Raw genomic sequence first — 27,886 nt, 5'->3', positions numbered from 1 at the left:
GGTGATGGGTATGGGGTGTTTTTAACGGCTAACAACATTTAATGTTGTTTACAGTAATTTACAGTAAAATACATTTAGACATAAACAGCAACTCATTGTGGAACATACGCGCATACTGAGCAAAGCAAACGTTGCAACGCTGGGTCTGTAGCCCGATTAAGCGGCTGCAATGGAGTCCAGGTTTTTGTTATTTTCCTTTTTTTTTTTCTGTTTGCTCATATTGTTTTCAAAGTCCGTCGTGTGCCAATTTGCAAGTGCTGATGCCCCACCAGTTGAAAAAAAGTTATTGAATTATTTTAAAACAAGATACAAAAGAAACCAATGAGTTTATGGAATGGTTCTACAAAAAGTTGAATGAAGGTCAATAAGGAAAGTTATTATAAGAGAGGTCATAAAGATGTGTATGTATGTAATATGATACTGGTCAAACATAACAGAACTAAATTTTGAATCTTTAATTGGACAGATTTATTGTGGTGTTAAGACCTGATGACATATTGTTTACAGTAGACATACCAACTAATTATAATCAAAGGACCATGGGCAGTACAGAATACTCTTTTTTTGGTAGTAAAAGTTAGGACTATATAACTAAATATCATATTTCCTTTTAGCAGGTAAACCTCTTATTTATGATTGAAGTAAGGAAAAATCCTTACTTTGTTTTTTTTGGTTAATGTTTCAGGTTGCCTTTTCAATCGAATACTATGTATTTTCTAAAGATTTTTACAAACTGGCATCGTTTGATAAATATTAAATGTATTTCTCTAAGTTTTGTTAATTTCAGTGAACCTGACAGGTAAAGAAGACAGGGTTAGTATGGAGGACTTTGACCTGTTAAAGGTTTTAGGAACAGGTGCCTATGGTAAAGTGTTTCTAGTTCGAAAGAATGACGGCTCCAACAAAGGAAAACTGTATGCCATGAAAGTCTTAAAGAAGGCCAGTATCGTCCAGAAGACAAAAACAACGGAACACACAAAAACTGAAAGACAAGTTTTAGAAGCCATTAGAGAATCTCCATTCTTAGTGACACTTCATTATGCATTCCAAACAGATGCTAAATTACATCTGATTTTAGGTAAGTTCAAATGATCCTCTGACTTTATTGAATTTGGTCTCCACTTCTAGATGTTGCTTGCGAGGCATGACTTGCTCCCTTTTGGTGAGTCCCTTTTGGAGAGATCATTTAGCTATACCAGGTACTGGTAATTTGTTTCTTGGTATATTTTGTTTTCCATCCTCTTGTCTTTATCAACAGGAGACGAGGTATTATACTTGTATTAAAACTTGTGCTCATGTGTTTACTTTCCATGAATAATGTTAATATTGAGTTTGTATTTGAAGAAATCATATAACAGCTTGGAATTGGATTCTTCTTACAAAGTCAACTTAGTCCTGTAAACTTTTATAGCTTTGAATAGTTGGATTAATCTGTGAGAATTCTGTATTTCTTTGCTGTCAACTTAAGAAGCCAGTTCAATCGGGCATAGGTTGAGATAATACTTTTCAACCCGGTTTCCCTGTCAGTGATGCAGGTAAAAGGGATTGACGTCTAGTTGTTCAAATCGGACAATAAACTGAGCTGATCCCCCAAAAAGAGTAGGCTATTGCCACTGTCCTGACAAAATTTTCTTCATTGCACCCTGCATGGCGCTGCCCGTCTTAATTAACCCACATGGTGCGGAAAAGTAGGATGTAAAACTCCTTTTCATTTGAATTTTTTGTGCTAATTTGAAAAAAAAAAATCAACTCACTCAGTTGTGAATGATTCATATTTAGAAATAACTTTGTAAAATAATTTTTTTCGTACTCTGCAGATTATGTGAGTGGTGGTGAAATGTTCACACATTTATATCAGAAAGAGAATTTTGATGAGAAAGATGTTAGAATATATATTGGTGAAATAGTTTTAGCTTTAGAAACTCTACATAAGGTGAATAAACTTAGTTCACCTTCAAATTCAATATAATGCAATTATGGACACTTTAAAGTAGGTGTTTTCAACCTTTTTCTTTCCATTATCCCATTCAGGATTCTCGATCAAATACATTACCTCCCTTTACCTATAAATCCTTACTATTTTGTGATTTTCTCATAGGTTTTTCTGCAATATTTTAATATCAGAGATTATAGCCTGACTGAATAGAAAGATTTAAGATATCATTGTCCACAAAGCTTATGTTAGACGACAAAGTGTTTCATTACCGCCAAAAATTATATTACCATTAGGTTGGAAACACCTGTTCTAAAGAAACATTTCTCTTCAAGGCTTTGATAATCAAAATTAACACTTCCTAATATGACAACAACTAAATTATATTTATATTTCAGCTGGGTATAATATATCGTGATATTAAATTAGAAAATATATTATTAGATGATGAAGGACATATAGTTTTAACAGATTTTGGTTTAAGTAAAGAATTTTTACCAACTGATGATGTAAGCAATTAAAGTTTGTTAATCACTTTCTTATGCATTAATTGGAAATGTTTTTCAGTAAAGGTGTAGAATGTGGAAATCAATGTTAGATTTTGGGAAAGGAGGGATTGATTCTCCAAAATGTGCAGGCCTAGCTTGGAACAAATATTTCATTTTGAAAGTGGTAGAAGTAGTTGAGATCGGCTTTCTTCCGTTAAATAAATTTCCATTATTTTTTATTGGAGAAAATAACTCGCCCAATTATTTAAGAGCATGTCAATGATAAATCAACCAAAAAAATAAATGACAAACATTTTATCTTTAGACTCACAGAGCATACAGTTTTTGTGGTACCATAGAATACATGGCTCCTGAAGTTGTCAAAGGTGGTTCCACAGGCCATACTTTTGTAAGTTTTATTTAATGTATTGATTTAAAAAGGCTGAAACTTAAATTCTCGAGAAAAAATCAATCCACATGGTTAGATCTACTGTACCAATATAAGGCCTTGATATTGATTACTTTCAGTAAGATGTTAAACCTCCATTTCATTTCAACAGGTGTTTTGAAGATCTTGTAGTCTTATATTTTCAAGTTTTTAGTTTTTATCCATTGATCCAATATCTTACTATTTGATATGCTATTGTATTTTCTTACCCTGTATGAATATTATTGTAGGCAGTAGACTGGTGGTCTCTAGGTGTATTGACCTATGAACTGTTAACTGGAGCCTCACCATTTACAGTTGACGGAGAGAAAAATACACAGTCAGAAATATCTAGGTACAATTTTCTCTCTTTTCAAATTTGCGGAATCGGTAAGTTTTTTTGGCACTGAAATATAAAAGAATTTCTCATTCCTTAAAGACAATGTCAAGCTAGATGCTCACTTCATTGAAGTGAAGTAGTAAATAGATGTTCAGATGGGACAATAAACGGAGGACCTATGTGGTGTACCACATTAAAGATTCCTTGACATTTAGAACTAATAAAGAGAAGGCTAATGCAGCTGTACTTGCTAAATTTCTCTCACTGCATAGTGTTTTAGTTATGCATTATTTCAGTCCTGAAGAAAAAAACAGTTACTGAACAGAGCATTTGATTTGTTAAATTCATAGTAATACCTTTCGCCCTTTTGCCCTTGTTGCCTTCTATTTTTGGAAATTGATCTCTAAAGACTTTCAGGATCCATTTCCAACTTGCAAAATAATACAAATTTGATGAAACTGATTCCTTACTCTAAAATTACTATAAGAGAGTTTTAAAAAAAATAGTAAAAGTATTGGGAGAAAAAAAAAATTTCCCCCAAAAAAAGAAGAAAATTGTGATTGATCATTGTATTGCATTAGAAAATAATTGATAAACTACTGTTTTTTATTTCTCCAGGAGAATATTAAAATGTGATCCATTTATGCCAAAGACATTCTCTTCAGAAGTTCGTGATTTTATATTGAAATTATTAGTTAAAGATGCTAGTCAAAGGTTAGGGGCAAATGGTGCTGATGAGGTCAAAGGTCACAAATTTTTTAAGGTGAGAATTTTATATTGCTTAATGTTTTGTTTTTCTATCATTTTAGGTTCATTTTGTAGTTTTTTTTAATGGCAAAAGCATATGATGCATGATGTGAATTTGACCTCATTATGCTTCTATTTCTCTGTAGGGATTATCATGGGAGGATCTAGCCAGTAAAAAAATCACTGCACCATTTACACCTCAAATACGACATGAATTAGATGTTGGTAACTTCTCAGAAGAATTTACCACAATGGCTGCCACAGACTCTCCTGCTGTAGTTCCATTAAATGTCGAAAAATTATTCAAAGTAAGTTAATTAGGGTGATGAAAAAAATAGCAAGATGATAATTAACAGAGGGTACTGGCACAGGGTATTATTATTCAAGGAAGTTTGCTCTGTATGTCCCTAAATACCATCCACATCCTTGTAAGGCCCAATATTTATTGATCTCAAGGTTTGACCACTCAAAAAAATTTGTGTCCACTTGATTCCATATGTAATAAATATGTTTTTCTTGGTATATATATAATTATTTTACTATATCTAGAGCTATTATTATGAGTGGGAGAAGGGGGAGTGTGTGTGTGGGACTGAATATTGTGTTTTGAGAGTAATATAGTATAATTATATTGAATTTCAGGGTTATTCGTATATAGCACCATCAGTATTATTCAGTGATAACACAATAAGTCATGATATGTTAACACAGACTACAGTAAATCAACCTGATGAACAAACTTTTAATAATCCTTCCCATTTTAAGGTAAGTATCAGAAGCAGCCATCTTTTCTTCATCATGTCTGAAACTTTTACAAATATCTAACTCTTGTTTGTGACCGAGATAATAAATATTAATAATGTCACAAGGTTTTCAAACTGGCCAATAAAGTCATTTGAGCACATGCACAAAACTTAAGAATAGTATATATGATTAAAGGTATCCCCTCTCATATGAGAAGGCATGTATCGATTGGCTGAAATTCTTGGCAAACTAGCAAAGTTTCTTATATTTTATGATGTTATTTTTTCAGAATTCTCCATTTTTTAAACAATATGAATTAGATTTGAAAGGAGAAGCTCTAGGAGATGGGAGCTTTTCAATATGTCGGTAAGTCTTTTCAAGAAAATGCTGAGCTTAATAGTACATGAAAGTTCTACTTCGTTTTCTCAACAATACATTTATGACCTAGTGGTGATGTGTTTTTAGCATTTTTCAGAAATGCAGTGGCTAAACAATACAATTTTTGAAAAAGTGTTGATCTGTTCTGATATTTTTTTTTGGAAATGCTGTAGGCAACGCACTAAGATGTGCAGTCATTAGTAAAACTGTATCTCTTGTTGATAAAGAACGTTGATTGCTGGAGGCAATACTGATAGAAAAGTCAACTTTATTCCAGGAAATGTCAGAATATCAAAACTAAACAGAAGTATGCTGTTAAAATAGTTAGCAGACGTATTGATTGTCAACAGGAAATACAATTATTACGCTTGTGTCAAGGTCATCCAAATATAGTAACATTGGTAGAGATATTTTATGATGAGGTAGGCATTTTTTTTTTGATGATATATTGAAAGTAAAACAAAAGTAGTTTTCTAGATAAGTTAGCTGCATTTCTAATTCCCATCATTATTTTTTTTTCAGAATATGATTCACTTTGCATGCCTTTTATTGTATGGTGTGCTGGGCTTGAAAGCTGGGAAAAGGAAAAGGCTATTGTTGCTTTTTTGGCAAAATTTCCTTATGTACACTCAGCTATATGTCAGCGTAAATTTGATTACCCTCAGTCAGTGGTACAAGATTAAGAGGGGTTTTGATTGAAAAAGGCACCTAGTTGTTTGGATGAGACAATACACCTTAGCTTGCGAACCACAGGCTGTGTACATAACAGATTCCTCTACATTTGGAAATAAGAAAAGAATAGACGTGTGCCATTATTCTGGCAGATTTCATTACTCCTAGATGTTTAATTCAGTTTTATGTAAAATTTGTAGGTTCATATTTTTATTAGCTTTATCCGAAACAGAAAAGTATGAAAGTTTTGATATTTGTAGGTTCACACGTATATAGTAACAGAATTATTACGAGGGGGAGAATTACTGAGTAGAATAAAGAAAAAGAAGAATTTTAGTGAAACTGAAGCAAGTGATATAATGTGTCAGTTAGTAAAAGCTGTAGAATTCATGCATTCTAAAGGTGTTGTACACAGAGATCTTAAACCTGAGGTAGGTACCATAGACCACCTTCTTGAACGTCATTTTTTAATCAGGAAATTTGAATATGGTGTAATTATTTATACTGTATATATATATAAGTGGTGTATATGACTTTCTGTCTTCATTTATTGCAGTAGTTCCCAACCTTTCCTAGCAATCACACCCCTGGAGAAATCACCTGGACCTTTCACACCCCCAACAATTTGTTTCATTCAAATTTTCAGCATGTGTTCATGTGAGATGCTCTCTCAATTCAAAACAAATTCTCCTACACCAGTTGGCCACACCCCTGACACCCTAGTCCCACACCCTCAGGGGGAGAAAACACCCAGGTTGAGAACCGGGGATTTATTGGTTTGAGAAGAAGACTTTTAATTCTGAATACTGACAAGGATAGCTTAAATTGAGTTTTTACAGCAAGATTGGAGAGATGTATTAGCGGTTGCTGACTGTGGCCACTCAAGGCTAAACTAAGATAAAAAACTATTACAAAGAGTCTTACATTTTGAATTAATTACAGATAGTTTTTAAATAATTCTTCATTTTTTTAGCATATCTGTTCCAGAGGACCTGCTTTAAATATATTTGCAAAAATGAAAACTTCATTAAAGTTCATGATATAGCAATAATTTGTTTTTAATTTTTAATTCCAGAATTTGATATTTGAAGATGATAGTGATAAAGCTGAAATAAAGATTATAGATTTTGGGTTTGCTAGATTGAATCCTGAAAACCAGATGTTGAATACCCCTTGTTTTACATTACCTTATGCTGCTCCTGAAGTTTTACGTCAAGCTACCAATAAAGATCATGGTTATGATGAATCTTGTGATTTGTGGAGTTTAGGCGTGATATTGGTAAGATTGATATCTGGCTTAACTTGATTTGATATAGCACAGGTGGTTTAAGCATGGGAATCGTCATTTGCTTGGTAGCATCAAAAACATGATAGGGGTGGTAAGATTCATACATTAGTGAATTGATATGGCTGTAGTACCGTCGGTTAGATTGTGGAATGACGTCATTTCCTTTGTTAAGTCACAAAAATGATGGTTGTTGGGTTCAGATCTTCGTCAACACATGAAAGTCTGGTAACAAAGAATATGTCATCTTTTCTCACTAAATCAGTTGACCCAGCTGTAAATGGGTAAGGATAATCTGGGAAAGGTCAATTTTACAGAATTAATTAAAAGGTTCAGAAGTTTATGAAAAGATCAAGTATCAAGAGTAAATTCTGGTTTATATTTCAGTATACCATGTTATCAGGTAAGGCTCCATTCAGAGCTCAATCTAAAGACGATACAGCTTCAGCCATCATGGAGAAAATAAAGGGTGGTGTCTTCAATTTGTCCAGTTCTGATTGGCAATCTGTCTCTGATCAAGCCAAAAAACTTATTAAAGGTAGGACTGAAATTTGGACTGTTTTGATAAATTTCATGTTTTCAAAGTTGAGGTTCTAAAGTCCATATTTAAAAAATTCTTAAGATGAAAACATTTTGAAAGTTCTGAATTTTACTTTGAGAATTAATACACCAATTGATTGCTATAGTTTTTGAGAAACAGGGGTCTAGTTTTGAAGAATTCTTCACTTGCTGTCTAACCTAGTGGTCAGTTAGGCCCAGGTTGGGTATAAGTTGAGACCATACCTTTGAATTTGTCAACTTGGTTCCCCTTGTTAGTGTTGCATGTATATGGAACTCATATTGTTCGGATTGCAATTTGATTCTGAGCTACTGTGAACATGTTGGCATCATAAGATGAGCTCTTATCACTAGACCCACTGCCAAATACTTAAATTTGATACTTTGGTCCTTCCAATATTAATCTTGAAATCTGATGTTTTATTGTAGGGTTATTAACGGTGGAACCAAGGAAAAGATTAACTATGGTTGATTTATTAAAGAATGAGTGGTTATTTGGAAAACATGAACTATTGTCCCATACAACTCTTCCAACCCCTGGTATACTCTCAACTCATACTAACACTATACATAATCAACTAAGTGCTACTCTTAATGCATTTCACAAGGCAACGAGAGAGGGTTTCAGACTCCAAGATGTGGCCACGGCACCCCTAGCCAAACGTAGACGTGTGAAAAAGAGTTCCACAGACGCCAGAAGTAGTTCAACTGATTCAAACAATTCTAGCTCAACTGTTAGTTCATCTGGTGTAACCCAATCACCAGTACGTCAGTCACCCTCTCGGACATTTTCTAGTGCCTCGAGTATGTCTAATGCCAGTACTGGTTTTGTACCTCATCGATCAGTGACACCAGTGTCTGGGCGATCTGGAACTGCTACACCTGTAGACTTGGTTGAACAAGTTGAGCCTATTCAAATACCCTCATTCGACAGTGAAAGTGATATTAAACTTGATCAGGAAAGAGGTTTGAAACGAAAACGTGACACGATGGAGAATAATAGCTATGATGTTGATGATGAAGAAGATGATGATTGTGTGATTATTGAAGATGATTTGGATGTCCATGTAACGCCTCCAGACCGTCCTATAACTATATCACCCAGATCTATGTGCTCAAATAATAATAACTTGACAACAGAGACTATTGTAATAGATGACTAGAGTTAAATCCTTATTAATTTGTCATCTGGACTTTTGATGTATAATGTGTTGACACTACCAACATTTCTCCAACAACCCTGGCCATGTATTCTCGAAACGATCTTAGTACTAGGATGTCCTAGAATCAATGTTAGAAGATAAGAACCTAGTGCGAGAATATGTGGCCTGGTTCCTAAACCATGTTGTCAGGTGAACAGAGTTGATGCTTAAAATGTTGGTAAAAAGTTGGACACATGTTAGGGAAAAGCTGATTGTGAGAATATACCTTAACTGACAAAGCACTATTTCAGGTATCTGTATCTCTTTTCAAAATTAGAATCCAATATTAAATTGTCCTGCAATTCGATAGAAAACATATATTGAAGTTTAGGCTGTTGTTGTATTCAATGATATTTTGGGATTTGTTGAACTTGAAAATCATAAGGACATCAATGGTATGTTTTCGTTAAATTGTAGGAGAACAGGACAAAGGCCTGAATACTGAAAAACAATACAGATAGCTGAAGTTAATCTATATCAGCTGGTGAAGCAAATATTTTGAAGTTTTGATTTTTAATACATTATTATTTGTTTTTAATCATGGTACAAAAATTTTAATGTTTTCTTCAAAGTTCACTTTTTCATGGCATTAACTTTTTATGCTATTAATTTTATTCCTTTTTTGATAATTTTGAAGTTTTTTACACTACAATATATGTACATCTTCAGCTCTGAAAGGGTCACAAGCTGTCAAATTAAATCCGCATCTAACTCTAGATTAGATGACGGTTTCATTTTTCATCTCATGAGCTTTCAGACATGAAACTTGTCAATCATTATTTGGGAACCAGGCAGGCTCCTCCTTTTTGTTGAAAAAACATTTTTTTTTAGAGAACTGAACATAATCTTTATATTTAATATTTTACAAATAGTAGCTCACAAACCACAACTTACAGAATGTCTTAAAGGGATTGTAAACTTTTTATTTGTATCGGGGACACTGATAGCATCAATTTGCACCATTCCGATGTCTGTGGTTCTTGCAATTCCACTAACACGTTTTATGACGTCACTAGAGGGGTACTTTATAGATATTAATAGTACCTTCTGGTAGCTTCCCTCTGGTGACATCATAATACCGGTTAGTTTTAGTGGAATTGCAAGAACCACAGACGTAAATTGCAAATTGATGCTATCAGTGTCCCCGATACACATAAATAATTTAGAAAACCTCTTGACAATTCCTTTAACTCTTTACCTAGTCACTTTTAACCTGGTGAATATGCTCACTATCTGATTTTGTTATTATTGACAATGTCTTTGGTTCTGAAGGCAGATAAGACCTTGTTATTATAGTATAATTTATCTTTTATCCAATCAAATATATTTACACCATTTACTTCTTTTCAGCTTACCTGAATTCAAACCTGTGGAGAATTTTGTTTGATTGAAACAAGAATTTCCATGTTTTTGATCATAATTAATTTGAATGTTATAATTTCCAATGCTTGTTCACCTTATTTGGGGTTTGGATTTGATGATGTCACAAGGAAAACTGTATCCCTTTTTATACGCCCACATCTCTCTATATGGACGTATATTGTCCGCACCCCTGTCGGTCCGTCGGTCAACATTTGCTTGTAAACGCTCTAAAAACTAGATTTTTTGATGGAATCAAATGAAATTCGGTATATGTATACATATTCATAAAATGAAGATCAAGTTTGAAGTTAGGCTATATTCGACCGTTAGAAGCAGAGTTATTGTCCTTGCCCCAAAATCTTGAATATTTACCATCTGCATGCCGTGGTGGGCGTATATGGCTGTGGTTCATTATCTTCTTCTGAAACTTTTTGTCTTGGAAATAATTTGTTAAACTGAGATCTTAGTTTCTTTGTTAGAAAGTTATACAAACTTAATTTTAATATTTCTTAATCGATTAATTGTATGATATATAAAGAATTGTATATATTAATATTATATAAAATTGTATAGTTTTAATTGTATATAAGATCATATTTAGAAAATAATATATTTATATAATGAACTCTTTGTTTATAGTAATAGAGTTAAAACTGTGATGTCTATTTTTAAACATAATACTAATATATATTCAATGTTTTATCCATTTATTCTTGCTCTTGATTTTTAAAGGAGATCCCAAGACGGATTTAATTTTATGTAATCAAATTTATTAGCATTTTTTGATTTATTGAAAGAACAATTTGGTCCTCCGACTTCATTTTCTAATAATGAATATTAAATAAGTTAACTTTGTGAGTTAATATTTTGGTACTTATTAAAGAATTTTTTTTTACTTTGTTAGTCTGGGAAAGTTGGCAGGGCTACCACCAGCCACCTGAAAATTCATCTTGGAATTTCCTTTAAAAATGTGTTTTAAATAGCATAACTGCCTAAATAAAACTTTAAAAGGTTTAATGAAGGTTTTCTAGCTTTTGTATTTGTATCAGACATACTTATAGCTTCCATCTCATCTGATGTTTGTTGTTCTTGCAATTCTGGTAAGGCAACAGTGCAGTCTTGTCAAATAGGCTTAAGAGTCTCTGATATACAATCGAAAGCTAAAAATCTTTTTTAAAGAATTAATTAATTTTATTGTTGAATTTTAACGTAAATTATTTAAATTTGTAATCTTGTTGAGTAGATATAAATATACATAGACGAGAATATACTTTAATGTGGTTTAATCAATATATTTATAGACAGATTAACTCTAGCAATTTAGCTCCTTATTGAAGTTGATGAGTGGCTTTACATTCTTATGAAATCATAACTAAAGACAATCAAAGATATTCTGCGCATTCAGTTTGATTCAAAAAATAGGCAAGAGGAGTCTATTTTAATTAGAGGTAGAATAAGTAGAAATTAGTGATATATAAACTACACTTTATTGTGTTCATAACTACCTATCCTACCTAAAAAATAAAGTCGACTCTTTGTGTTTATGTTTTGAGTCGTATACAGATTTGCATAAAGGTCTTTGCTGGACTATACCTGCACTTTTTTGCTGACATTGTTATGAAATGATTTTGTATATAGATTAGACAATTGTGTAAATATATTCATAATATGAAACATTTCAATGCAAACTCATTCTTAGAAATGTTCTTTTATTGTGTTCTGTTGCTTTTCTACAACTGTTTTGATATAGAATGCACATTTAGCATCATGCAGCAAATTTGCTTTTGAAGTTTTCTCTGATGGTTTGATCTTATCGGATTCTTATGTTACCTTTCTTCAAGAAAACTAAGTTCTCAATTAATTTTTAACATATTATAAATGAATTTGCAAGATCAGTGCAAATAACTCTACAATTTTGAACAAGTGCCTGATCCTGAGACTTATTAACAGAAAGTATGTGTTGATTTACTTGATATATTTTGAATGTCTATATAACAGTCTAAAAGCAAAGATATATCAGGGTGTTATGGTCAAAATGCTTTAGAATTATTATGTTAAGTTAACAATGAGGTTATTTTACAATAAGTACTACCATTGTCATACAGGTAAAATCCAAGTTTGATATTGAAATATGAAGCAGAAATTGTATTCCAAGGATGCAAGATTTTTTATCAATTCTTGTTATTTTGAGGATGTTGCGATGTCCCTATTTAACTTCTAGAAATCTGATTGGTCAACAGCATCATTTAAATATTTTTAACCAATGAATTTACTTTGTTAATGTTTACTGTAAAGTTTCGGATGATAAGAGAACCAGTGAGGTATCTGTCATCCTGGCATAACATACACCCAAATGGAAGCATTTCATTCTCAAAGTGCATTAAGAGTTATCACAGTTGTTAGTTCCAAATAGTTGTTTTTAATCAAATTATTTCATATACATATATAATATTAAATGTTACCAGAATGTGATATGTTATACTGTTTTACGATTGTTAGTATGTTTTACTGTTGATTATAATGTTAAAGATGGTGTTTATGCTTATCATGCTTTAAAGATGCTCATCTTGGACTGTTTGAACAAGTTTAAAAGATGCCTATCTGGGACTGTTTGAACAAGTTTAAAAGATGCCTATCTGGGACTGTTTGAACATGTTTCAAAGATGCCTATCTAGGACTGTTTGAACAAGTTTCAAAGATGCCTATCTAGGACTGTTTGAACAAGTTTAAAAGATGCCTATCTAGGACTGTTTGAACATGTTTCAAAGATGCCTATCTAGGACTGTTTGAACAAGTTTAAAAGATGCCTATCTAGGACTGTTTGAACAAGTTTTGAACAAGTTTAAAAGATGCCTATCTGGGACTGTTTTGAACAAGTTTTGAACAAGTTTAAAAGATGCCTATCTGGGACTGTTTTGAACATGTTTCAAAGATGCCTATCTGGGACTGTTTTGAACAAGTTTTGAACAAGTTTAAAAGATGCCTATCTGGGACTGTTTTGAACAAGTTTGAACATGTTTCAAAGATGCCTATCTGGGACTGTTTTGAACAAGTTTTGAACATGTTTCAAAGTAATTGCATAGCTAGATATCAGCAATCATATGCCAACATGCCTGTTTTCACTGAAAAATTATCCTTTTAACTTGAAATTTTTCAAAAATATTATTATAGTTGTTTGTAGATTGCATACATATCGGTAGTTAACATTGTTAATTTGAGACATTCCTCACTATCTATATATATATAAACAAATAATGCTATGTCTATGTGGGTTCAAACTAACTATACATTGAAATAACTAAATAAGTGGTATAATCTTAACTAATAATTGAACCAACTCTTGGATATTATTACTCAAGTTTTTCTTTGAATGTCTGTGAAAATACTATGTGTATGGGCTGTAAAAAAACATATTTCCCATAAGTTTAATGAGGGAAATAATATGATTGTTTAAGTTTGAAAAATATTTGTTATTTATATGCCTATATATCAAACATGTGTTGGTAATGTTAATATAAAATGTTTATGGTATTGGAAAGGGTTTTAAGCTCAAACAAAGGCTAATTTACACTGCTGTTTTAATTCAGAATGAAAGTTATCGATTTATTAGAAAATCTCTGGGAAATACGATTAACAGTAAACCATTTTCAGTTGAAGACTGACGGTCTGAATCACTCTTACTTTCTTAGTCTATTTGAGAAAAAGATTATTGTTCAATAAACATTTAAGAAGTAGTTAAAGAAAATCTTAAATCAAAGTTCACGTAATTGGATATATTGTATTTTTCTTAAGCTTGTTATGTGGAAATAATGTTTTGTTAATGTATTTGTGTATCTGCAAAAATTTCATTTTTATCATTCCATATATAGAGTAATCTGATTTAAAATGCAAATCTGGAAGTTTCATTGCAAGATTTTTCTGTGGGCAACTCCATTTGAAATTCATGATCTGACAGTATTGTTATAGGTGTGCTGTTCTAGATCTTTTATTATTCTACCAATTAAATGGTCTGTTCAATAGAATATTTCTTTATTATATGTGAGGAATTCTGGGATATTAATGATTCAGTTACTTTCTGAACACTTTTGATTGGATAAAACAAAATATTTCTTTCCTAATATGAGAGGAAATTCATTGGCTCGTATATTCTGAGTACTTTAAACAGTGATTTTGATTGAATTAACATTAATTTGATGTCTTTGGGTCAAAATTCAGAAGAACACAATATGGAATTTCATCAGATCATGGATGGCTAGTGGAGTTAACCTCAGAAAAAACATCAAACAAAACTTCTAGGTCTGCATTTTAATCAGATTGATATAAAAAAATGGTAGTAGAATTCTGGCGACACTTCCATTATCATGCTCAAAATAATTGACACCATAGTAGTATTTCACATCATGAACGTTGTGCCACTACCTAGAGAACTTTGCCTTGAAAATAGTTTAAAAGATTTATTGTATATATAATATAAGAGATGGAAATAAAGAATTAAATGAATATTGTTTATTGTTAATTTTATTAAAATGAATTCTGTACAAAAGAAAATCATAATGGCAGTTGTAAAAGTCTTTTTTTGCTAAATAATGCAAAAGTTGCTCACTCCTTTGTCTCTTTAAAACTTAAATACCCATAAAGTAGTCGGTAAGTTTCAGGACCTCTCTCATTATACTGACTTGCATTCTGTTTGTGCCTTTATTATATTGGACAAATGACTACAATAGGCATGAGAATTGGCCAAAAGTAAAGCATGCCTGAAAATCACAAATTAAGGACGGCAATTTGCTTAAGACTTACCAGTCTTGTATGCCATCCATTATCTCAATTGATAAACAATAGTGCTATTTTGATACTAGACTTTGAGCTGAGAAGATAAAGCTAACATTATATCAAGCATTATGAATCCTTACATCACTTTGTGACTATGATCATCCTTCAGAACAAATCAAAATTTAAATGGAGTTTTAGGTCCTACTTTACTCATCAGTACAGACAATGATATGGATCTTTACAAATTATAGAAATCCAAATTGCTATCCAAGATTAACAATACTTGGTTTATGTCCAGTGTGTTGAAGAAAAGTTTGAAGCTGTTCAGCTGTAACACCAGTTGAAGCACTGTTCACCATTGGATGGAAATATAACCTTGGATAAGTACTATCAATAAACCTTGAATCTAAAATTAACGTCACGTCATGATTCTTATCATTGATCAGTCCAAAAATAGTAACAGCGCCTTGAGTGAGGCCTAATTTTTCAAATAATATAGACTCGTCTGCAAATCTCAATCCACCAGGTGCACCCACCATTTTAGACAAGTCATTAAGTTTGACGTCTGCGTCATAAGGAGCACACAGTAACCATAATTTCTTCTTTTTGTCCTTCATGAATAAATTCTTTGCAAACATTCCTTCCAGATGACTGACGTGTGGTAACGCCTGTTCCACAGTGAAAACCTTAAATATAGAAATAACAACTGGGGATATAGAATATTAGGGCATGGCCAAGAGAAATCACTACTGATCGCCTTTGCTTCCTTCTATGCCTGCTTTAAATGATTTGTGTTAGATGTTTTTCATGGACATACCGTCAAGATTCCTCTTGATTTCGGATTCCTTAATATATCGAAACATAATTATTACATGGATGGTGCATCGCTCTCAAGTTTAATTGAAAGATCGTAATATAAGCGACGGGTGATGAATGCATGTATATTATCTCCCTTTATCAGTTTATGGATCGCATTTTGATACAAAAGTTTTTACTCTCAAATCGACGGGGTCAAATTATTCGCATTGTTAGCCTTGTGTGTGTGTTGATAAGTATATTATATTCAACTACCAAAGATATAAATGATAAGGCGAGTATTCTTATATTGTCGGAAAAATGCCTGGCCTGTGTAGCACTGAAGTACTTTTGTTGAAAACGTTTTCCATTTAAAGTACCAATGCCACAACGCAGCATCAACATAAATATGATAACTCTGTCATTTACCTCTGGGTGCTCCACAGTTATACAATCGATTCCAAGATCTTTGAGTTTTGCCAACAGTTCATCTTTTCCTAAGTGATGATTGGCCATGTTATTGTTTTATGGAAAGAAATCAGTGATTTACACCAAGGCTTACACAGAATTGTCTGAAAACTAACTGTACTGAACACTCGGCACTCGCGAGGAAATGCGCAAAGTTGTGTGGATTTTAGTGTAGTCTGAAACAGGAGTTGTTTCCCGTTAGCCGTTGATATTTTTTATGAGTAGAAAGTCGATGTCCCAAGCGAGTTGGGTAGTATAGTTGTAGTCTGAATATTATATTAAAAATGTTAGATTACTTCCCTTTAAATCATTTAGAAAAGAATCTAATAAAAATAATTAAAATACCAATGAAAATAAATTACTAACGAAATATGTGTAAAAAAGAAATATTTATCAAAAGTTCCAGGGCAAAACTAACAAGTTCTTGTCTGCATCCAGGCTCGGAAGACTTATTAGCTATAGCAAATGCAAACAATAACTAAACTGGTTTAAATTCTGGTGAATTTGAACTCTACTGATTTCAGTTTTCCATTCGCAAGTAAAGGTGAAAATTTAAGAGTGGTTCTTAATGTCCTGCTAGTCTTACTGTTTGTTCATTAAATTATTATTATGATTATTATATTATTAAATAAAAATTTAGTCTTATGATGACAACAACATTTATTATATAGGCCTAAAGACAATTACACTGTAACATTTTCGTCGCATTTCTATGCTAGTGTTTTGTTTTGCTTTTTCAACAGAATATAACGTATTCATCAACCATTTTCCTATATTGATATGTCTGGGATATTATTGATATTTTTTAAACCTACGGTATTCTACTTTAGGGAATTAAATTAGCCAGAAAAGATATAACGGTGTCTGATACTGTACGTAAAGAATAACAAGCAGACTGTAATTAAGATAATTTCTATATAGTTAATTAATATGGTATAGTTTAAAATATGTTCTAAATCATCCGTTCAGCTTTAAACACGTATTTCTTTAAATTTAGTCTTATATTTCTACATAATTAGTCGGACAGTGTTCTATACTTGAACTTGTCTTATATATAGATAGTTTTAAAATTAAGCAAATTTTGTAGATTACAATAAACGAACCTTGTAAAAAGGATTTTAAATGATTACCGCACCCTCTATTTTTAGGGATATATTCCGTAATCTCATGGCAACGACATGTAGGCTGCCAGCCCCGTCGCCATTAATGAATTGGAATTTGAAGAACTAAAGGTCCATAGAACTGATTTCTGACAATTTTGAGGTGCCAAAAGACACTGTTAATGAATCAATCTCTGCTGAACTGAAGGTTTTGCTGGGGCTTGATTCTCACTTGCTGGGGCCCAGCCCCCACTGACCCTCCCTAACGACGGGGCTGATGTAGTACCGATACATGCAGTAAAGATAGCCTAATTTCCCCCATTATGAGTCAACATCCCATGCCAGTGTCTTCATTAGTTTTGGTAAAGGGAAAAGCGCCGCATTTACGTCAAGATTTCTTACAGAACCAGAATGTATACTATATTGATCAACACTGAAGGCCTATCAAATAATATAATGGACCTATACATATTTGATTGTCTATGAATTATTTTGGCCAATTTCTCATTAAGATGAAGGTATGAAGGTGAAGCGGTAAGATTAAAGAATAAATTTATAATTGGACTCAACACCTTTAGTTATTGAAGATTGATAAATCACTTGTTATCCACTCTCGCTGATAATACCCGATTCTATAAACGTGTTATCATTAATCATTACCTAATTATATTGTTTACACCTCAACACAATATACAATCGTTCAAATATAATGACAATACTTTGATAAATCTATTGCCTATTGACAAAACCTGTAAACTTTATCGCAGGGTTTTAATCGAGAAAAGGACAACTCTTTCTCACCTTACTCGCTAACTACTCTACTTCCGCCCACCGATTGAGAGCGCCTGAAGGCTGTTTCTGCCTTTCTTCTTGAATTAAAGGGTAAAGGTTGTTGTTTTGTGCTGAAGAATTGTGAGAATTATATAATATCTTCCCACTTTTCTTAATTTTTGATCGATGTTTGTAACAGTTTATGTGGTTTTGTTAATTGCTGCCTTTCGTCTGTTAGTGCTTTTCAATTAATTTCCGCCTGCTTCTTAATGAAGGTGTATTCGACCGGTTTCACCTGTCCTATTTGGCAGTTAATATTTCCTTGGTAACCTTTCCGCACTGTCATACATGTCAATTTGTTTTCGTTTTAAGTGGTAAATTAGCTCATCAGGAATAACAACTTTCAGGATAGGCCTAACCAACTTTGTTTGTTTTCTGAATGACATCCTGCTTAAATATGTTGGTATTAGAAGACTGGTATGTTTTAAAAAAAGTTAACCATGGGTCGTTTTCTTACATTATTTTGCTACTTGCAAGGTTTTTTTGAAAGATAACTAGGATGTTTTCTGAAAGATAACTTGGTTGTTTTCTGAAAGATAACTTGGTTGTTTTCTGAAAGATGACTTGGTTATTTGATGTAAGATAACTAAACGGTTGTTTTCTGAAAGATGACTTGGTTGTTTGATGAAAGATGACTTGGTTGTTTTCTGAAAGATGACTTCGTTGTTTGATGAAAGATAACTTGGTTGTTTTCTGAAAGATGACTTGGTTATTTGATGTAAGATAACTAAACGGTTGTTTGATGAAAGATGACTTGGTTGTTTGATGAAAGATGACTTGGTTGTTTGATGAAAGATGACTTGGTTGTTTTCTGAAAGATGACTTGGTTGTTTGATGAAAGATGACTTGGTTGTTTTCTGAAAGATGACTTGGTTATTTGATGTAAGATAACTAAACGGTTGTTTTCTGAAAGATGACTTGGTTGTTTGATGAAAGATGACTTGGTTGTTTGATGAAAGATGACTTGGTTGTTTTCTGAAAGATGACTTGGTTGTTTTCTGAAAGATGACTTGGTTGTTTTCTGAAAGATGACTTGGTTGTTTGATGAAAGATGACTTGGTTGTTTTCTGATAGTTGACTTGGTTGTTTGATGTAAGATAACTTAACGGTTGTTTTTCTGTAACGGCTGTTTTTAGTAAAATGACTTAACGGTTGTTTTATAAGAGATGTCTTTGCTGTTTTCTAAAATATGGTTTGTTTATTACAAGTATGCTGTAAAACATATTGTAGTGACTGCTTTGCAACGTATTATAGAGTTATTCTTAAATCTAGATTTACTATGATACAGTTTAGAAAATCATGTTAGTTTTAAGCTATATAGTCGCCTGAATGCCTTGTCCTATTTAAGCTTTCCGTGCCTTTTTTCATGAAAAAAAATCGACACATATGGGTTACTTGTAAAGGTAATATATCCCTGGAAGTGTCAACAGCATAAGTATTCGGACCGTTAGCATTTTCTCATACAATTTTGATATTATTCATATCTGGTTGAAGACGTGTTAATATCGACACACACGACCTTTAAACATGAAAGACCCATACATACTTTGGAGTCTTTAGTTACTCTTTACGAACCAAATGTAACTGATGGTCTAACGCCCCATGAAATGAGTAATTATCTAAACGTATGCTAAATACATTAAAATGAACTGTTTCTGGTAAACTCATTGCTGAAATGATCAACATAACTCTATACACTGTCAAGTGTGTGTTTACATAGATTAAATAAACTTTTCTTTTACATGCTTTCACTTTTTTCTTACTTTATCTTTGGATCTTTATAACGAATTATCGTTCGTACAGTGCTTTAAATCGCATTTTTAACGCTTAGTTTTCTCTCACATGCCCCTAACCTTTCTGTCAGGTCACTGATTCCTTTCTTGTGTGAATGTCGTTTTGTGTTCTCGCATGTTTTTTAGGGTAACAAAAACAACATTTTTCCAGAAATCAAAGAAAACATTGTGTAGTTCTCATTGTTTTACAGTGCGATATTTAATTTAAATTCTACGGAGAAAACAGGAAAACAGTATGACCAAAAAGTAATATACAGTTGAAACACATCTCACGATGTTTCGATTTTTTTCGATCGAAAAAATAAATATATTTCCTAAGAAATCAAAGCAAATATTGTGCTGTTCTCAATGGTTTTTGAAGGATATTTAAATTCCACAGAACGAAACACCAAAGTTAGAAGTATGTTCAAAATACAAGTCATATATAGTTGAAATATTTCTATCGTTTCGATTTTCGTTTTTAATACATTGTCTTAGAAATCAAATACCTATTGTACAGTTCTCATTGTTTTTTGAATTCCACATGCGATATTCGAAACATCAACGTTATATTTTAATAAAAAGAAAACAGAATTACACATCTTTTTTAATTGTGAAAATGGGGTTAACAAGACATTCCAAAATTTGACTGAACGTACATGAACAATTTAAGCAATTTTTTTTTCTTTTTTTTCCAAATGTCTCCGTATGCTCTCCAAAAGAAATTTGGAAAAAGTAAAAAATTCGAAGTTGGTGTACAATCTGAAAATATTCTAGAAACGTTACTCGATGAAACAAAAGAAGAAAATGTTGATATTGTTAGATTTCATCTGGAATTACATTTACAGGTTTTTCAATATATTATATCTGTAATCAATTCACAAACTTGACTAGAAAATTCTTCACTTGACAATTTATTTTGTTAAAACAAGAGAAAGAATTTCATAAAATATCGGAGGACCACCGGGGCGAATTCAATCTTGTCTCTAAAACGTCAATCACTAGGAAGAAAAATGGTTCAATGAGAGAAAGAAAATTGGTAATTGTGTAGTTTTTACGTATTTCAAATTGACTAGTAGAATTTGAAAATTTGTGTGGGGTCGATGGTTGGTTTCACGCTAATTTTACTTGTGAAATTGTCTGAAGAAGATGGAAGTGGAAGAAGCACGCGTTCGAATCAGCTCGTGTTTACAATTTATCATGTCTTATCAATAAGATGACATTATAATTAAAGTAAGAAAAAGGTGAATCGTTAAATTAACTAGTTGGTAATTTAACCGTTACGTTACGTGATGCACAAGCAATTTTAGAAATTTTATATCTTTTGTGTGCTGCGAAATATAACAATTTGGGGACGGGAGAATATTCTGTCTTTGATTTAAACTCTTGGACCAATTCCTTGACACAGAAAACTGACATGGTATCAAGCGCTGTTCTGAATGATTGTTCATAAAATCAATGATACGAAGGCAGTGATACCACGACGTTAATGTTAATATAACAGTGATACCAAGACGTTAATGTTAATATAACAGTGATACCAAGACGTTACTGTTAATATGACAGTGATACCAAGACGTGACTGTAAATAAAACAGTGATACCATGACGTTACTGCAGTGATACCAAGACGTGACTGTTAATATAACAGTGATACCATGACGTTACTGTAAATAAAACAGTGATACCAAGACGTTACAGTTAATATAACAGTGATAACAAGACGTTACTGTAAATAAAACAGTGATAACAAGACGTTACTGTTAATAAAACAGTGATAACAAGACGTGACTGTTAAAAAAACAGTGATACCATGACGTTACTGTTAATAAAACAGTGATACCAAGACGTTACGGTTAATAAAACAGTGATAACAAGACGTTACAGTTAATATAACAGTGATAACAAGACGTTACTGTTAATAAAACAGTGATAACAAGACGTTACAGTTAATATAACAGTGATAACAAGACGTTACTGTAAATAAAACAGTGATAACATGACGTGACTGTTAATAAAACAGTGATAACAAGACGTGACTGTTAATAAAACAGTGATACCATGACGTTACTGTTAATATAACAGTGATACCAAGACGTTACTGTTAATAAAACAGTGATAACAAGAGGTTACTGTTAATAAAACAGTGATAACAAGACGTTCTGTAAATAAAACAGTGATAACAAGACGTTACTGTTAATAAAACAGTGATAACAAAACGTGACTGTAAATAAAACAGTGATAACAAGAAATTACTGTTAATAAAACAGTGATAACAAGACGTTACTGTTAATAAAACAGTGATACCATGACGTGACTGTTAATAAAACAGTGATAACAAGACGTTACTGTTAATAAAACAGTGATAACATGACGTTACTGTTAATAAAACAGTGATAACAAGGCGTGACTGTTAATAAAACAGTGATAACAAGACGTGACTGTAAATAAAACAGCGATACCATGACGTTACTGTTAATAAAACAGTGATAACAAGACGTGACTGTTGATAAAACAGTGATAACAAGACGTTACTGTTAATAAAACAGTGATAACAAGACGTTACTGTTAATAAAACAGTGATACCATGACATTACTGTTAATAAAACAGTGATAACAAGACGTTACTGTTAATAAAACAGTGTTAACAAGACGTTACTCTTAATAAAACAGTGATAACAAGACGTTACTGTTAATATAACAGTGATAACAAGACGTGACTGTTAATAAAACAGTGATACCAAGACGTTACTGTTAATAAAACCGAGATACCAAGACGTTACTGTTAATGAACAGTGATAACAAGACGTTACTGTTAATAAAACAGTGATAACAAGACGTTACTGTTAATAAAACAGTGATACCATGACGTTACTGTTAATAAAACAGTGATAACAAGACGTTACTGTAAATAAACAGTGAAACCAAGACTTTACTGTCAATGAAACAGTGATAACAAGACGTTACTGTTAATAAAACAGTGATACCATGACGTTACTGTTAATATAACAGTGATAACAAGACGTTACTGTAAATAAACAGTGAAACCAAGACGTTACTGTAAATAAACAGTGAAACCAAGACGTTACTGTTAATAAAACAGAGAAATCAAAGCTAACATAAACTTTACTAAATAGTAAGGCTAAACATTAACTTAAGCATTAGGCTAGCAGTAGCATGACTGATGCTTCAATTTGGACATTTCAAAGATGTGAGGCTAAATATCACTCGGATACATCGCTAAACATCTCAGAAATTCTATGCAAAATATTCTTAGAATGATTTCCTATTTTTCTCTAAGCATTTCAATTATATATTTTATATAAGTAGGCCTTTGTTTTTCTGGATTTCAAACATAGACAGTAATTAAAGGATAATAATGTTTAGAGATTGTACTATCTCTGTTAATATCACTATATGTCAATACAGCAGTTAATTAATTGGTCCCATTATCACTTAATGACTTGAGAACTTGTAAAGTGATTCATCATATTTTGACAAGTTTTTAAATTATTGATTCAATTCAATAGGGTAAATAAAATTGACCCCTAGCAGTTTTGATATTTTGAATTGAAAATAGTATTTTCATAATATTTGAATTGAAATGTTAAATCAGTATTTCCTAATACAAAGATTTTACCATTTGACCAGTTATATTTTCCTACCTTTTCTACCTTTTTTTATATGAGAATTGATTCCATATGCATTACGGATGCCCTCTTATTGGCCTCTAAATAACTTGAAGTTTGCTGCGATTGACTTGGTACATTATGAAATATTTGTATAGCAATCTAACAACCGGGTTAAAATTTAATGTTATGGTGATTAAAATTTGAAAATTCGACTGTTTTTGAAAAAGTTATATGAAATATTTATTCAAGAAATTCATTTAAGTATATAACTATATTATTGGCCATTGGTAGGGAGGACTAAATCTTAATACCTGTTTTCGTGAAGCTGGCACATCCTTCCGCTTTAATCTATGTTTTATTCGGGGGATTAAAGGTATGACCATGATATAAAAAAGATCAATGCCAAACTTGCCAAGAATGTAATCCCATCAAAGTTTTCATGGCTTTTCTCGAAGTACGTAATCAAATCATCCTCTCTGTGGTTGCTCCAGATTTTGCCTATATCATCCTTAAAAATCGTTTGTATAGTCGCTTTTGTTATAAATAGTAGCAATTTTTCTTATACTTCTATATCTTTTAATAAAATCCACTGAGAAAGAAAAATGTTTTTCAATTATGTTGTAAAAGTGAACCAAGTGTACAAATTGTTTATATTGACCAAACGATCAACTCACTTCTGCTCGCTCTGTTTCCCGCTCGTAATAATTTCCGGTATAATATTAAATTGTTTGTTTTGAATATTGTATGGTTTTATTTATTAGCAATGTAAACTGAACGATAGAAGATAAATCGGTAGAGCTTTCACATTTGTAAAATGAATTAAAACAATTTGTTGTGTCTCTGGCCTGAGTCGACTCGCGCAGACGACCCGAAACTCGTGCTTACAACGTGGAAAATTACATTCAAATTTGTTTTAAATAGCAGTAAAAGCGGATAGAATGTCGCCCTTAATTTCTCTAATGTGTCTGTAAATATGATAGCAGTTAATTTTGTTGCTATTTACACGACTGGAAAAATAAAACATTTTCTCGCAAATTTTAATTTTCATGATCTGGTACGAATTAAAACGAGATTTCATGGGATTTACTGCGGAACTGTCACGTCAAGGTCATTGATTATACATATTGCTCTAAATAAGTCGTTTCTCTTTGAATTTTAATAAGAGTTATGAAACACAAATTTTTCAAAGGGCTCAAATTAATTCTCCATTGGCTTTTAAATTTCAACAGAAATGAAAACATTTGGGATATAATGATATCAAAGAAAATTATTAAATTTTTATTTTAATTTGGAAATCAGATTACCCACTTAAAAGAATAAAGGGCCAAAATTATTTTTGTGATATTAATTAACTGTTTTTTGGGGTTTTTTTTCTTTGCATAAGGCCTATAAATTACCCCCCTTTTCCTTGGATTTCTTACAGACGAAACACAGAAACACACCGTAGCCTTCAAAATCTATGCTTCTAAAGCTATCATTAGGTGCAAGATACGCATCATCTGGTACGATGAGATATCACTATGTTTGGTCATATTTACATTAACAAAATATTTCCACTGTTTAAATAGTGATGAATACATCAACAATTGTAGAGTGATATAGAAATATTCACTGTTTAAATAGTGCTCAATACATCAACAATTGTAGAGTGATATTATAGAAATATTCACTGTTTATATAGTGCTCAATACATCAACAATTGTAGAGCGATATAGAAATATCACAGTTATAATAGTACTCAATACATCAATTGTAGAGCGATATAAAAAATATTCATTCGATCATATTTATTACATTAAGTTACTGGGTGTACTTCGTGACGTCCTGGACCATGGCGCACATGATTTGCATACAGGTACCCGTTAAGGTTCATGGTATAATGTGACATGATTATAGATTCCAGTCTATTTGACCGAAAAACGAAATACAATTGTCAACGGGGTGACTTAATCTTGTTTATCGCTATTATCATGAATATAAATAGCTAATGGTGCAATATGCAAACCCTCTTTCACCAGAAGTGATATTGATGTTTCACACATTAGTAATGATGTATTTTTATGATTTATATTTCGGTAGAATCTTAGATAAGAGACATGCAATTATAGACTAGTTTACCATCTTTGATTTGGTGTTCCATGCAATTAGGATACAAGCCCTCGTACAACCATTTATGATTTGATGTTCCAAAACTTACAGAATTATATGTTTCTATTATATAACTTTGTTTTTGATTCTAAGATATAGAAATGCAATAAGTATAATACTTATTAACACCTTTAGTCTCAATATTTTCAGTTTAATGACTATATAGATAATGTATATGAATTGCTGGTAATTATTGGATTTTTACAAGATATTATGATACGGAATACCAGAGGACATAATTTAACATGTAATTAGTATAAATTAATAATCAATAATGATATAATGAACTCCAGTACAAGTTTAATATTTACTAAATAGATAGATTAAAATTTTGACACATCTCATTAGGCCGATCGTCACAAATTTTAAATGGTTTTGAATCAGGAAATAAAACGAAAGTAGCCATTGATTAATATCTGGGAGGAGAAGATTTGGTACGTTCCCACACCTCAAACTACCTGGATTGGACCAAGTGTAAAAAATCAAATCATTATCCGGACACTTGACTTCCTACATCCCCTAAGGTGATCTTTTGTTTTGAAATTATTATTCAAAAGGGGATTTTGATTGAATTTAAATTGATGGATAGATCGTTAAGTAATTATACTTGTTCATATAATCAGTAGCCAATTAATTTATCTTCAAATTTTGCCTGGTAGCTGAATTTCGTATCTGTTCCCGAGATTTCATAATGCCTCAGGGCGGAGTCTATTGGCCACTGATTCACACCTTCTGATTGGTCGATGTTCACTTGACGTCAAACACATAGCTCCGCCCTAACTCGATTCGCGTGCTATATTTATTAAAGAAGTGTGTACACTGAATCAAAAAGCACTTTGGAATCTTGTTATATGCACAATTTAAGGATATTGGTGACATTGTACTGACAAAATGGTCATGGATTTATCAATCAAGAGAGAGGTCAGCTCGCCAAGCTCTAGCGATGATGAAGCAGTTTACAGAAAAATAACAAACTTTTCTATAGCAGAAATTTTGAAGCCAGATTTCGGATGTAAGCGACGAATTACAGCACCGTTTTTATCTCACAGAATATCTATGAAATTACCAACAAGCCCTCCTTATAAAGAGAGAAAAGAAATTCCATCACCAAAAGCTCCTGAAGCAGAATCAAAGAAAAAGTCCACAGAATTGTGGCCAGCTTGGGTATTCTGTACTCGTTATTCAGACAGACCTTCATCCGGTAAGTGTCATTGTGCATTAATTTATTTCTGCTCACTTTTGAGTCATTGTTTAGATATTTGAAATATTATTTAATTTTTTCTTTTGTATTTTTCCATATCAAAGTCTTTGTATGTAATTTAAATGTCAAAAGTCACACCTTTTTTATTGATGAAGTCGTCAAATGTTTTCTTTATAGTAACGCTCCCTTTTCACTGTCTCGCCTTTTTATGCAAGGTAAATTTATTTTCTCAATTGTGATGATTTTAGGTCCGAGATGTCGCAAGCCAAAAAAGAAACAAACGGAAATGGACAAACGACCACGGACTGCGTTTACGAATGATCAATTACAGAGGCTCAAACGTGAATTTGATGAAAACAGATACCTTACCGAAACCAGACGACAAAATTTAGCCACAGAACTTGGACTTCACGAATCTCAAGTGAAAATTTGGTTCCAAAATAAGCGCGCGAAATTGAAGAAATCTACAGGAACCACAAATCCCTTGGCATTAAAATTAATGTCGGAAGGACTTTACAATCACAATACGGTAGTTGTAGACGATAGCGACAGTATGGACATGTGAATACGAAACTAAACTTTATTGTTTTAATACGAAACTAATATTATTGTTCCTCAAAAAGTCGGACTACAGAGATTTTGTGTAACCGGCGAACAATATTGTGGTCAATTTCCGTCCAATTGTCCGAGACAGTATTATTATGTTATGAAGAACAATCGTTTCTTATAACATAATTATGTGTTTGTTATGAATGATTCGCTTAAGACTATGTTTATGTTGTAGCGTTTGTGTTATGTTATGATAATTTATTAACATGACTTGTAAACTTATCTGAAAATTGCCCCAAAAGAATATACTTATGACGGGTGTCCCATAGGAGACTATGTTTGCATATCCCTTATTCAAGGGATACTGTACCGTTGTCTTGTATCCATACTGATAAGTATTTGTTGGCTTGCATCTTTTCGTAGATATCTTAAGAGTAAATTACATTTCATTATTCTCAAATTTGAAAATTTTATAGCTTTTTAAA

At 32.3% G+C, this 27,886-nt stretch overlaps 3 protein-coding genes across 3 annotated transcripts; 2 read left to right on the top strand and 1 right to left on the bottom strand.

Moving 5' to 3' along the window:
• Positions 1-819: 819 nt before the first annotated feature.
• Positions 820-8,735, top strand: LOTGIDRAFT_166364 (hypothetical protein; the record flags this gene model as incomplete). Its single annotated transcript, XM_009063413.1, has 14 exons — positions 820-1,078; positions 1,818-1,933; positions 2,332-2,442; positions 2,747-2,830; positions 3,100-3,203; positions 3,807-3,951; positions 4,082-4,243; positions 4,578-4,700; positions 4,969-5,045; positions 5,335-5,479; positions 5,990-6,160; positions 6,805-7,008; positions 7,402-7,552; positions 8,002-8,735. 14 exons carry the CDS (start codon positions 820-822, stop codon positions 8,733-8,735), a joined length of 2,586 nt encoding a protein of 861 aa, XP_009061661.1.
• Positions 8,736-14,642: 5,907 nt separating this feature from the next.
• LOTGIDRAFT_204466 (hypothetical protein) lies at positions 14,643-16,311 on the bottom strand. The gene is made up of 2 exons (XM_009063412.1): positions 16,131-16,311; positions 14,643-15,592 (listed from the first exon to the last, which is right to left on the bottom strand). Exons 1-2 carry the CDS (start codon positions 16,215-16,217, stop codon positions 15,170-15,172), a joined length of 510 nt encoding a protein of 169 aa, XP_009061660.1. The 5' UTR covers positions 16,218-16,311; the 3' UTR covers positions 14,643-15,169.
• A 10,186-nt stretch (positions 16,312-26,497) lies between these two features.
• On the top strand, positions 26,498-27,462 carry LOTGIDRAFT_219971 (hypothetical protein). Its single transcript, XM_009063411.1, has 2 exons — positions 26,498-26,852; positions 27,101-27,462. The coding sequence occupies exons 1-2, from the start codon at positions 26,543-26,545 to the stop codon at positions 27,415-27,417; spliced, it is 627 nt and encodes a 208-aa protein (XP_009061659.1). The 5' UTR covers positions 26,498-26,542; the 3' UTR covers positions 27,418-27,462.
• The last annotated feature ends 424 nt before the right edge of the window (positions 27,463-27,886 follow it).

Source organism: Lottia gigantea (genome assembly GCF_000327385.1).
Source record: "Lottia gigantea unplaced genomic scaffold LOTGIsca_57, whole genome shotgun sequence".
Lineage (NCBI taxonomy): Eukaryota > Metazoa > Mollusca > Gastropoda > Lottiidae > Lottia > Lottia gigantea.
Note: the sequence above shows the minus strand (reverse complement) of the source record. Positions and strands in the feature narration are given on the sequence as shown.